This window comes from Anneissia japonica, unplaced genomic scaffold (genome assembly GCF_011630105.1).
Source record: "Anneissia japonica isolate Jap-2015-1 unplaced genomic scaffold, ASM1163010v1 scaffold287835_len3118868_cov185, whole genome shotgun sequence".
NCBI classification, from domain to species: domain Eukaryota; kingdom Metazoa; phylum Echinodermata; class Crinoidea; order Comatulida; family Comatulidae; genus Anneissia; species Anneissia japonica.
In genome coordinates this window covers 1863191-1877710 of record NW_022737223.1, presented here as the reverse complement: position 1 = coordinate 1877710, position 14520 = coordinate 1863191, and the positions used below count along the sequence as shown (strand labels likewise).

The window sequence follows — 14520 nt, the reverse complement described above, 5'->3', positions numbered from 1 at the left end:
ATATATATATATATATATATACATTTTTTTTAATTTTTTTATTTCGGGTTTAAATTACAATCAAAATTACAATAAAAACAGAAACAAAACAAAGAGTGCTGCCAACCAAAAGTACACAAAAGTGCCACTATCAAGGCAGCACTTAACACACAGAAAACAACACAAAAGATAAATAGATATCATTTAGAAATATATAATATTAAAAGAATGTAATATAAAATAATATTGCAAGGAATCTCATAATTATCAAGTGACCATGATGCAAAATCAGTATCAAACAACCACATACGAAATTAATGAATCTCAACATTTTCGTTGAGAAATATTTTTGCAAGTTTAATGAAGGAGTTGCTCGAGAAAAGCAAGTAGCATCTGACTTCATCAGGGAGGGAATTAAAATGTTTACTAAAGTGAATATAAGGGGGAAATTTGTAAGCATCGGTACGAGCGAACTTTTCAATAAACTTAAGTGTGGTAACATGACGGCAATTAACTTGAATATTAGTAACATCAACACAATTTTTCTTGTAGAGACAATTAATGATAAAAGATAAATGAAGAATCATGAAACGTTCATGGAGTGATGGAATAGCATATATCCGAAGTTTGTCAGGATAAGAAGGTCGTTCATTCCAGGACCCACCAAAGTACGTTCTAGTGAACCGACGTTAAATTTTTTCAAGGCTTGAAATATGACATTTTTTATAAGGAAGCCAAGCAGGCACTGCGTATCCAATTATGGGACAGCAAAGAGCAAAATACAAATTGCGATATGCAAGATTGCCCTTAGGGTCACCCGAAATTCTTGCAATAAGTCCAAGAATCTTAGAGGCCCAAGAAATAACATAATCAATGCGCTTGCTCCAAGAAAGATTAGAACTAAGTATTACACCGAGATACTTGTATGATTTAACAGACGGGACGTTCTCGTTCCCAATATGGTATACTGTTGTAATGGGATTGACAGACCTTGTAAAATTGACAACTTTACAATTTTTTTTCGTTTAATTTCATTTCATTTTACAATAGACCACGAGATAATACTATTTAAATTAATAACAGTAATAATAACAATGAGAAGGTTTTATTGAGATGAAAATGAATGAACGTTAAAAAATATAGAATTTCTATACCTTTGTTTTTGTCATTGTATTTGATAGATTTTTTTTCTTATCTTGATGTTTTATACTTCCTTTGTAAATGTTATTGAACGCACCATCATTCTGATGTGTTGCGATGATCTAAAAACGTATGTACAATAAAGTTCAGTTACTTTACATTTATTCCCCCGATTTGTTGTTTTTCCTTCCGCAGGGACTACCCCTGAATTAAGGCTCTATGCAATTCAATTGTGTAGCGTGTCCGTCGAAAAATGCCTCATTAAGAAACTAACATTTTTCTTTGTATTTTGTTGTTCTCCGATTCCTCACATCGTATGGCGTTCCACTTCTACAGTAAATTATTTTACTTTTTAGTTATGCTGCCGGCCCTTGTGGGGAATTAGAGACCAACATTTCAGACTGTTTTTATCCTTTTACCGTATACTGTAATTGTTTTCGTAAAATAAATGCAATAAAAAAAATGAAATAAATAGAAAACGAAAATAGTAAAAAAAGTAATGAATACAAGGAGGTAATGTGAAATGATTAAAAGTAAACTCCAAACTACTTTTACCAATTCTATTGACATTCTTTAAAAGACCGTAAAATGCTTCCACATCACTACTAACCCCAACGAGCAACGAACCTCTGTCAAATGAAATCGAAATACTGTACTGTACTTTATATACGACGACGTACGCAAAATAGGCTTCAGATTGGACTTCAGCCATTGTCTTCTTTTGATTGGACGTTCAATTTTCATTTTCCCACCAAAAGATTTTCTCTCTATGCGGACCGATAAGTAAGCACCCACTGTGCTGTGTTGAAACCAAACTCGATAGCACTGTAGCAGGCGTAGGCGGAACGATTTAGGCTACGCCAAAATCAGTCCTTGGATAATATTGGTCCTAGCCGGACCAATATTATCCAAGGACTGATTTTGGCAGCTAAAATCGGTCCCCCGGACAAATTTTAGCGGCCACAATCCGTCCCTCGGACTAATAGTGGCAACCAAAATCGGTCCAGGGGACCGATTTTGGCCCGGACCAATTTTGGCGTGACAGAACAACTGTTTAATCAATCATGGATCCCTTTTGGGTACAGGGCACCTTGAGGTAAAATGATTAAAATAATTATCGCTAAACAAAAAACATTATTACACAGTAGTAGTTAATAAGTCATTAATAACAACCCTTGGTGTCGTAATATGAGCGTCCTTCGTGGCCTTAACCGCACCTAGTTCAGTAAACTTGAACTGTAACTATTTAGGACTCAGCCCACCAATATATACTGTACTACATACCTGTAACATAAAGATACATGAAAGCATGTGCTCCTCTATGACGTTCTCCTTGATAATAACACTCGTACACACCTTCATCTTCTCGACGAGCATTCGTAATAGTAAGACTCATCACATTACGCATTGAGTTACCATACATAAATTTGTTATTGTGTCTCCAACGAAGATTTTCAGCTGTTGTTGCATCAACAGTCAGCGTCACTGTTTCTCCCAAACCAATTACTACAGTTCTTTTAGTTGCATCAACCGTAATGTTTGCTGTATAGAAAAACAAAACAAAAAACAGAAATATGGGTGCTGATAGGCGCTAACTACGTAGTGTAACAAAACATTAAAAGTACTGTGCTTTTAAGTGGTATATAGACACCTTCTACAGCAACTGCGGACGAGCTTAAAACATTATCACCTGCTTTCGTTTTTTCATTTAGTTGAATCTTAAACTGAGTTGCTCTTGATGTTATACTCTGTTATTTTCTTTTTGTTAACAGTGTTTATATTGTAAATGGATTTTTATTTTATCATAAATTTTATAGTTTATCATTAATTTTATGAATTTTATCATGGATTTTATGAATTTTATCATGGATTTTATGAATTTTATCATTAATTTTATGAATTACATTTGTAATGATTTAATAATAATAATAATACAGTTTCAATAATAATGTTTGCATTGATCCATTAACTTGCTGATTGTTATTTTAATGTAAATAAGCGGAAAAGGACTTTTACGGTAAGCCCAGCCCCATGTATATAGTTGCTAAGGTCACACAACACGACAATGTTAAAACATACGCAAACATTCTCATTTAAAGTTGATTACTCCGTTAGCAATTCAATAATGTTTTATTTTGATCATTCAGGGTCTCTATATTTCAAAACAAACAGACCTTTGATACAAAATCTAATACAACTAAAGGATTCAAAATGTTCTTTCCACAATACTATTGATTAATAGCCTTCAGTTTAAACATCAGAAAGGGTAGAGCAGTTATAGATTGAACCATAAACATGAAAGTTACATGTAGGTATTAAGATAAATAAAAATATATATTTACCAGTATTCATATAGGTGATGCCATGAATAACTGTGTTTTGACCATTGACCTCCGAACGACATGAGAATGCTCCGTAACGCTCAACTCCTGTTGTTTTTGGAATTTCATAAATCCTAATATATGAGCTTTCGGTAGTAGCTTTTAAGTCATCAGGGAGATCAGAGTTTTCTCCAGTTGTTGCAGATGGGAGAACCTCGTCTCCCTGAGTGCTGTATCTTACTAAAGACACCGACTTACCAAGAAATATATTCTCTGTAGCATGGTCACCAATAGAATAGCATTTTATTAGTACCTTTCTGTAATCGTTTATGCTTGCTCTTTTTATTATTTGAACAAGATTCAACGGTCGATCTGAAAATATTCAAAGTAACATATAGTAATTTATAAGAATCTGAAAATTAACGGCAAGTAAATTATTTTAAAATAGGAAAAAAGAAAATATAATAATTTAATTGCACAAATGACTGTGGTAATCTAATCTAAGCAAAATAACAATGAGCCTGGGAATGGTCCTCAATGAAAATCCTGTTCACAAAACGGCACATAAGCATACAAAGTACCATTAGTCAGAAATAATGTAAAGACCTCAGAGGATTTGTTGGTATAAAGCGCTGCATAGGACTTGTTTATTATTATTATTATTATTATTATTATTATTATTATTATTATTACTATTATTATTGTTTTAATTATTATTATTATTAATATCTTTTTATATTCATTTATTAATTTGTCTTTTCTACATGTTATAAATATATATTTAATTTATTTAAAAATGGACCCACTGTTGAAAACTTTGCTTGCCATGGTTTTTCCTTTTCCACCAATTGTAAATTATTTGTTGTGAAAAAGGGAAATGTGGAAAAATTAATGATTGATTGATTGAAGTTTAACTTATTACCTCCGCCAAGGAGGTTATGTATTCACTCCTGTCTGTCTGTCTTTTATCAAGTTTACACAAAAATACAAGAATGGATCATCATCAAATTTAGCGAAATGGTACACAAATCATCTAAGAAAGATATGATTAACTTTTGGACAGAAAAGGTCAAAGCACAATATAAAGGTCACGATTTTTCCTGAAACTTACACTCAAGCATAAAGGAAAAGAAAGGTCAAGAGAAACAGTATATTATTAACAAAATATATTTATAAACAATTAAACCACAAAAGTTGAAAAGAAAATTACAGAGATCAGAAAAAGCAAACTCGTTCATAATGTCTTATGTTTGTAGATGGTTGCTAGGCTTCATTATATGTTTAATAGTATTCAAAATTTGGTATATTAACATAGGTCATTCATTCGATCTTCGGATCCTTAAAATGATTGGACTTCGCAGGGGTGGCGCCAGGATTTGCCCGACGGGGGGAGCTGAGGTCCCCAACGAGGGGGGGTTGCCCCCGACGAGGTGTCAGATTTCCCCGACGAAATCAAAGTGGGCCTGGTCGAGCTTCGATTAAAAGGCTCTGAAAGTGGTCCTGGGGGCGAAGCCCCCGAAAATTTCGACAATTTAGTGGTTTAAAAGGCTTATTTAATCGATTTTAAAGTCTACTAATATGTAAAGAACACATATAATATTTTTTCTCCCCGACGAATTGTGCTTTTTCTCCCCGACGGGGTGGGGGCAGCTCTCCCCGACGGGGGGGCCTCGCCCCGACCCCTCGCTAGCGCCACCCCAGTTGGACTTGTTGGTTTTAAATTATTATTTTACATTAACAGCAAGAATATAATCTTACCATATACATTAGAGACATCCGCAGGGTCGCTGATGAGGTAAGGTTCTGGAATTTAAGGAGAAACATATATTCAACTGATATTTTTTGTTGCATCCAACAGCAAGTAACTCGCCAATGATAGGATGAAGGATGCTTTAAAAATATGGTGGAGTTGTTTTTTTAGTCGTCAGAACAACTCCCATTGTTACAGGATTTGAACCCATGACACTGAATTAGAAGACAAGAACTTAACTTCTTTTTGTCTTTCATGGGTGTAGCCCACCTTTATTCTCTCTTTTTTTTAAATTGTTTTCATAATTTCCAATAACTCTTGTTTAATGGAAATAAACATTATTTTCAGAATTTACATAAAGGTAAAACAAAAAAATAAAAACTTCATGTGTCTACCACGAAGTACACTATCACATGAAATTTCTATAAACACACATATTTACTTTTTAGCATTTTAACTGTTGTGTTAAAAAAAGTAAAATCAAACACTTTATATATTTGCATCAAAATTAAGCAATTTTTGTACGAAATACCATAGGTGGGTATCAAACACTAACCGAATGGTAAGTAACGTGAATTTATTTAGTGTGAAACGAGTGATTACTGAGTAAGAAATGAAAGGAGATTTTAGTGGCTCTCATGTTTGGAAATGTACTGTACCTCTTTCACAACATATACCCAAACTAAACGTACAGGGTATATCATTATATGCATGCGAGTATAATTGTCCACAATCTTCATTCCCGCCATAATTGTTAGGCTCACCCCATGACCAAGCTGCCAAAATAAAAAGCAAAATAATTACTTAAGTTATACGAAAAGCCATATTTGTTTTCATTTCAGTTATTATTCGAGATTAAAACATCCCGCTGCCTTGACAGTAATTTAACTCAGGAACCTGGAAACAGACCTTTAAAGAGTGTCAATCAAACTTCATAACTGACCAATCAGAACAAAGCTGGAAATATGCACGTGTAGGGGCCTACTACAAACACACGTACGGGGCGCCAAACGACACACTACCTGTTCTGTCACACAAAACCATGTTTGTAAGGGACAAATCATGTTTTGTTATATACGAAAGTTATTCTGTCTTTAAAAAACATGTTTTGTAAATGACAAAACCATGTTTGTCAGTACAAAACTTGTTTTGTATTAGACAAAACCATATTTGTCAGTATAAAACATGTTTTGTAAAAGACAAAAACATGTTTGTCTATACAAAACATGTTTTGTGAAGACAAAACCATGTTTGTCTGTACAAACATGTACAGACAAACATGTGTGTATTTTGTCGAGACAAACATGGTTTTGTCTTTTACAAAACATATTTTGTACAGACAACATGGTTTTGTCTTTCACAAAACATGTTTTGTAAATCACAAAACATGTTCCGTATATTCATGAGGGTTTCGTATTCATGAGGGGGAGGAGTCAATTAAACGTGTGATTGAGATAGTGATGGCATGGTGTAGCGACCAAAATATAGGCCAGCAATCTGAATACTGACCAGTATGAGCTTAAATGAAATGAAATGAAATAGGCTTGGTATAGGTGGCCAAGCCCATGTTGGTCAATATTTAAATCTCTTACAATATATATTTTGGTCACTATGCCATACTATATGGCAAGGGCCACAAGCTGTGACTTAAAAAAGGCTTCCTTCATGGATTCCATTCTGCATTCAGACTGTACTTTTTGAGAGTATATATTAACTGAATATGTTTTCTATATTATATTAAAAGTTCTTCAAAAAACAAATTCAGTCGTTTTTTGTTTTTTTTTTTGTTTTTTTTTTTTTGCAATGACCAGTCAAAGTTGGCTCCTCCTATCAAAAACAGCACTTTTGGATTTTGGGAACATGTAATCAACCATATGTCATCATCTTTGTATGGGTAGTGAAGTGGCTTGGAAAAACATAGGAAAAACTTGCGCTAACAAAAGTAAACATACATTAAATGAATCTAACTGAAAAAGTGCAATTTATTTGTGTAAATATGATATTTCTGGTTCTGGAGTAAATTTTGAATAGTAATATCTACCGAATTGTAACTGTAGCACCCATATTTGGCTTCTTAATACTGTACATATGCAAAATTTAAACTTGTCAAAATAAACCTAATGAATGAGTTATAAATGAAATATTGTAATTTCTTCAATTTTTATGGAAATAGTGAGCTAGCTGACCTTAAAAAAAGAATGAGCTACAGTATATGATTTTTTAAATATCACCAGACATAACTTAACAGTACTTAACACAGTACTAGATTTCATATATTTTCCAGACTGCAGCTTGGTAGTGAAGTGTCATGGTAACATAACAAAGTAAATAAATAAATATTATAAGACTTAAAAGTACATATCTGTTAGATAAAATATTTTATTATACAATAACAGTAAAAAAAAAAACATCATGCATCAAAAAGAATAGTGAAATTGACAATATCCAAATCATTATTCTTATTTTACTTTGCCATTACAAAATTGTTTACAGTATCACACACTCGGTTTGAAAGTATAAAGTTTGACATGAATACTGAACACTATTTTATGGACAATTAATTGATTAAAATCATTATGGTTACACATAATACACTCAATGCACAATCATCTAAAGTTTATTATTTCAATTAATTGGTTGTAGAGAAGTACATATCAAAATGTAACTTTACAAGCAATTAAATATTTAATTCAATTTTTCAATTATGTCATCACTCAGGATATGGTTAAAAATGATAAAAATACAAAATACAAATTCCTGATAGATTTCTGAACATATGGTTCATTATATTTCCATAATATAGTAAAATATATGTCATATTTTCCCTGTTAAACTACAAGGAAATATACTGCTTACAGTACATGCAACAAGGTACTAATCAATAGTAATCATTGAAAAGGATTCATAATAATGCTGACTATCCTTTCTTGTGATTATTAGAATTGCTGAAACTGAAAGGCCTGATGCTTTACATTTCATATCAATATACATAATTATTACTACTTTACTGTACATTCACATAAATGAAAGAAAAACAGGAATATATGCAGTCAGCAGCATTTCACAACTTCATGTACTAGGATGTCATTATACACACTAGCATAAATATTGTATTATACTATTACTAGTATTATAGCCTAGGCATAACCAGTCTTAATCTTAGTCTTAATCTATGCACTTTGAAAATAGTTTGACAGAACATCTTTAGATTCTAACCAAACCTACACTGTGTTGAGGCCCACAGTTTAAAACTCTATTGACATATAGTGCAGAAAGTGCTGTCCTTATGTTACCAGGTAGTGGTGCTGGCAGGCTTAGCCAGGGCCTAGATCATGCCCTACTAGTACTAAAGTCAGTATCTACTGTAAATAAATGTATCGTTAGTCCTAGCAGCACTATTATGAATATTAGCCCGTATTCTAGATAGTGCAGCAGAACGTTTATTGTTGATGTGACAGCGATTGCAAGGTTGTATAAAGTTCAAATTAGGATGAGTTAGGCCTACGCTAGATCTACGTTTTTTGGGGTGAGATGGCCAGAGGCCGGCATATCTTTTAGGCAAATGTCATTAGCTGTGCCGACGTCCGCTCGCAATATTGAAGGATGATCTGGCTAGGCCTAGCTCTCCTACTGACTGAAGGCTAGTGGCTCTCGTCCTATTCGATATGAGCAATTTTCTTCCCTTGAACTGTCAAGTTTATCTCTTACTTCAGGTATAACGTAACTTCAAATCCATTTCATTCCATAATTTCTAGAGAATCTTCATTTTGAATCCGGTTTGGAAGTAAAACATATTAAACTTTTTCTACCGCACGACAGCGACTGTTTGGAGCAGCAGCATCTCAATCATCTATTTAATTGACTCCTCCTCCTCATAAATAAACATCGAAACATGTTTTGTAAAAGACAAAACAATGTTTTGTCTCGACAAACATGGTTTTGTCATTTACAAAATATGTTTTGTCTCGACAAACATGGTTTTGTCATTTACAAAACATGTTTTGTCGAGACAAAACATGGTTTTGTCATTTACAAAACATGTTTTGTCGAGACAAAACATGGTTTTGTCATTTACAAAACATGTTTTGTCATGACAAAACATGTTTTGTCGAGACAAACATGGTTTTGTTATTTACAAAACATGTTTTCTCGAGACAAACATGGTTTTGTCATTTACAAAACATGTTTTCTCGAGACAAACATGGTTTTGTCATTTACAAAACATGTTTTGTCGAGACAAACATGGTTTTGTCATTTACAAAACATGTTTTGTCTCGACAAACATGGTTTTGTCATTTACAAAATATGTTTTGTCTCGACAAAACATGTTTTGTCTTGACAAAACGTTATTTGTAAATGACAAAACCATATTTGTTTCGACAAAACATGTTTTGTAAATGTCAAAACCATGTTTGTCGAAACAAAACATGTTTTGTAAATGACAAAACCATGTTTGTCGAGACAAAACATGTTTTGTAAATGACAAAACCATGTTTGTCTCGACAAAACATGTTTTGTCAGGACAAAACACGTTTTGTAAATGACAAAACCATGTTTGTCTCGACAAAACATGTTTTGTAAAGACAGAATAACTTTTGTATATTACAAAACATGATTTGTCCCTTACAAACATGGTTTTGTGTGACAGAATAGGTAGTGTGTCGTTTGGCGCCCCATAACATGTGCTGTCTCACAAGCGCATGTGTTTGTGCATGTTTTTGTTTTACTGTCGTTTTGTGGGACCTTAGCAACAATGTCCAAGGGATGGGGCTTAGCGGATAGGTCCATTGGGAGGCTTCCCATGTCACACATCCGGATCCCAGCATAAATTTGTAACCGGCCGCGTTTCCAATGCGCTGAACGCCAGCGTCCCTATTCTTACGTACTGATCCCATTTTATGGTCGGTTCGGTAGGATTTCCGACCCAAAGATTAAATGTGCCTTTAGAGATTATTAACTTTTGGGAAGAAAAGGTCAAAGGACAAGGCAAAAGTCACAAATTTATTCCTTGTACTTTACAATTGAGCATAAAATAAAATAATGGAATGGCCCATGACTGCCTGCATATTGTTTGATATCCAGATACAGTGGGGAGGCATACACTCTAAGAAGTGACTGCACTATTTATTATTGTGGTTATATCCATGCATATTAACCTACAGGCAAACAAAATAAAAGTTCAAGAGAAACAATTTATTATTTAAAAAATATATATTTATAAACAATTAAAACACAAAAGTCGCAAAAATTTGAGAGATCAGAAAAAGCAAACTCATTAATAACGCCTTATGTTTGTAGATGTTCGGTAGGATTTCTGATATAAAGATTGAATGTACCGTTACTCCAATAATTACTTCATTTGAAGAAAAAAGTATTTAAAATTTAAACCACACCCTTCAAATTACCGTTTCTTTTTGAAAATCATAATTCATGATTTCGTTTACTCTATTCTCTTGTATAACATCCAAATCACACGAGTCACCACAAATCCTGTGGCTTTCATATAGGGGCCAGCTATGCCTAATAGGAGCGTATGCTTGGTCTTTAGGCACAACATGCTCACTTTTTCATCTTCAATGTATTCATTTTGTTCTTAATGTATTTTTTTTCTATTCGGACTATTTTCTGATCCATTGGCACCATCAAGTATAAAAAAAAGATTAGAACTCACGTTGGTAGTCACTCCACCGGCTACGTTCAATTGTCCATTCAAAAAACCCCTCGATATTTCGATCATGTAAGCCGAAAAAGATATTAGTGCCCATTTGAGAATGCACCAATTCATGCTCTTCTGCAGAATTAATTACGACCAACCCGGAATCAAGTTCTCTGCAAATTCTTTGTCCATTATCAAAGGTTTCCGGACCAGGGTGAAAGTAATAGCATGACCCTTCATTGCGCAACCAACCAAACGGACATGCCACTGCACAAGAAAAACAAAAAAAAAACCCCTTTAAATATAAGAAGTACAATAAATACAACAGTATTTTGTTTCTCACCAATTTTTACATATTATATGGAAGTATTTTTAAATAAATTATGAAAATGATAAAAAAGATATAAAATAAAATAATAATGTTAAATAAATAAAAAATTTGATTGCTCGTTACAAGAATAATAAAAACGTATGAACTTCCAATGACACAGAGGTCAATTGATTTCTAAAGTCTGGTCGCTGGCCGGCTGACACAAGTCTATAGAGAATGCAAGGCCACGACCCACGGGAAAAAGAAAATGTGACAATCCGTTCAAACTGCCACCAAAGATAATAGAAGAAGAGTTGCTTCGCGATATAGTGAAGTGGAATGTCCTTTAGAAATGCATTGTGGGAGGATGGAGAGCAATTTTAAACCGTCTGCATGGCGCGCTATGGTTGACCCTTTGAGACCTTTCGTTGCTTTCCATCACACATTGTATTTCCACAATTCTTTGAATTATAAAAGTTTTATTAATTAACAATTAAATGATAAAATAATGATTAATTTTGAATTGTTAAGCGCATAGAGTTTTAGATATGCGCAACAATAATAATAATACTGTAAAAATAATAATAATGATAATAATAATAATAATAATAATAATAATAATAATAATAATAACCAAAGATCATCCCGAAGTTCCTACACGTTTTCCACTTACGTGTATTATAGTGAGTGATAGCAACTTGCGTATGACGTCAAAAAGACGTATTAGTCAACCTAACCGTATGCATTCGCATGCGAAACCTCCTACTATCAGGCGTTTTGCTTATGCTACTACCGGTATATTTAATAACAGGTCAGACAAACATTAGGTAAGCCGACGATGAGTGTGACACGTCGAAATAATTATGTTTACTACTACATTTCATTATATATTTGAGCTTTATATTGAATTAGTTTTAACAACGAAACAAAAAATAATAATTACCACAATCTGGATAAGTTGCATTCTCCATCTGAGATAAATCTGATGATAAAAATAGAAAGTACCAAAATAAATATAAGAAAGTGGTTCAAATTTGACGAATGGTGCAATTCGGAGAACCTCGATCTCGTCGGGTACAGCTACGAAATGTAGCGAATGCATCAGATAAACAGAAGTATGGTTATGTTATAGCTACAAACAGTTTTGGGCATCAATTTTCATTAGTAGGTAAAATCAAAGAGCATAAGGTAAAATACAAATATATCGCAAGGTAGAGATCAAGGTAATCCAACAGAAGGACGCACATCTCCACTCTCTCGAACATAGCGCGTGCGTGCAGTCCTTTGATACTGTGGCATCGACAATCCGATACTAGTCGCGAGTACAGCCGTCAATTATCAGTCTATGCGTGCCATACGTTTTATGGTGTTAGTTACTCTTTTATTAATTTTGGGTACTTCGCAACGTATTTTACATCTGATTTCTTTTGACCGCGAGCTTGTTAAATGCTTCTATAAACTGCAATTTGATTTGTGAAAATTGACCAAGAAAATGAAAAGTTATAGCAATTTAAAATGTACGAATTTTATAAAATTTCATGTTTTTATGTAACATTAAACTGTCATTTTGATAATGTTGGACTAAGGTGCACAAAAATAACATTTGAGTAGGTACCGAATATTTATTTATTTTTTTCTGCGAAGTGAGTCTCATGAACTACAATACACCACAATATCGGTAAAATTAATGTTGAAAAGAATATTTCAGTGTAATGTTAGTGCAAAATATCATTAGGCCTTTGTGCATTCCCCGCACGACGCGCGATTATCAAGGCAACTAACACGCGCGTGGGTAAATCCATGGCGTAACTAGCAAGATGCCCAGACTGGGCAATAATGAACGCTAGTGTAAGTATTCGCGCGAAATATTCGTATTCGTAAATTCGCGCATTTTACATCTAGGCTTATTTGTATTTGTCAAATTCTGGCGGAATTCAAAATCACCGATGCGTGACTGTCGTAAATCAGTGGCGTGCGCTAATCTGGGGTATGTTGCTGGATTACCGTACGCCAGTGATTGCGCGATATTATACTATTATGCATATAATATAATTCACTACTTCGCCTCAAATGCTGTATTTGTATAATACAATACACACAAGAGCTACCGTACACTGGCGTTCGCTACGCCGCGCCCAAGTTCACACCACTCGATTAACGATACGCTAGCGTAAGTCGTTGTGTCTGAACATAGCATGGAGGTAGAAGGAGATCACTCAGCAACAGATCCCTTTGTGTTCCCCGCCTTTGGATCGCGCGCGGGCGTATTACCCTATAATTCACATTTTTTCGTTAGAAACAACTTGGCAACGACATGCATTTATATGCTTCCAGCAGAGCAGTTGTGCAATATAGCGTTTGATTTTAACCTATTAAATATCTTTATAATGAACAATGTTCCCCTGATTAGATTTTTTCGGACTTTTGGTATGTTATTATTTGTATATTTCAGGAACAGATTCCGTAAAATATTTATGTTAAAATTACTTCTGTGTTCATTATAATTTTGTCTAAAGATTGATTGGTTCGACTATAAAGCTAAGTCAGCGTAAAACTGAAAAATACTCAGATTTTTGGATTGATTTTTCGAATAGTTCACCCTCGTTAACCCTAAAATGACTTGAGAAATGAGATTATTATAATCCTCAATCATTTATTAATTAATATCTGTTAAAATTAGAATTAGCGAATTTTGGCCAATTTATGGAAATTGAAGTTGAAATATACTATACTTTTAAAAGTCATGTAAATGTTCCATAAATTAGAAACTTTTTCTGGTGGAAAATATTATGAGAGATAAATGTAACAGCTTCAAAATGGAAACGATTGCGCAGCCATAGTGATTGACTGTAAGTAGTGCGCATCGAGAAAAGAAGGTGCTCTCAATTTCGCCATGTTCAATTTTTTGGTAAACTATGCCTGCTGAAAATATGATGGCGGGGAACACATGGGACTTCAAGGGCATCGTGCAAACGTTCTTCTTCGCGCCTGCGGCAGCTTTGATCTTGGTTCATTTGCATAGCGCTGCGTGCGCGTAGCTTTTTCGAGTGCTCTCCTCAATAATACCTCCATGAACATAGCCATAACCTTTAATGTACCGAGATGTGAGTCCTTCTGTTTAATTGACTTGGGTACATACAAGTCAAAGATAAAGCGGGAACTGCAAGAGGTCCGACTCTCTCAGGGTTTCGCGTAGCCTGGGTTCCAGGCCCTAATTTTAGGTTACTCTCTCTTTATTGCACTTAGTGCGCGCCATACCTAATTTAATTGGCGTCCCATACTCGATTTCTTTTTTTTCGAATTAGGGCCTGGGCAAACGATTCATGCGTGCAATTTCCCACATCAAATTTGATGTGGGATATCG

General features: G+C 34.1%; 1 protein-coding gene across 1 annotated transcript in view; it reads right to left on the bottom strand.

The window, feature by feature from the left end:
- Positions 1 to 14520, bottom strand: part of LOC117117146 — a 38530-nt gene that overhangs the window by 13585 nt on the left and 10425 nt on the right. Inside the window, exons 6-11 of the mRNA XM_033261356.1 lie at positions 12100 to 12138; positions 10862 to 11113; positions 5850 to 5966; positions 5199 to 5243; positions 3462 to 3812; positions 2404 to 2661 (exon numbers count right to left, since the gene is read on the bottom strand). Of these exons, the coding sequence (XP_033117247.1) occupies positions 2404 to 2661; positions 3462 to 3812; positions 5199 to 5243; positions 5850 to 5966; positions 10862 to 11113; positions 12100 to 12138 (1062 nt within the window). The remainder of the gene's footprint in view (positions 1 to 2403; positions 2662 to 3461; positions 3813 to 5198; positions 5244 to 5849; positions 5967 to 10861; positions 11114 to 12099; positions 12139 to 14520) is intronic.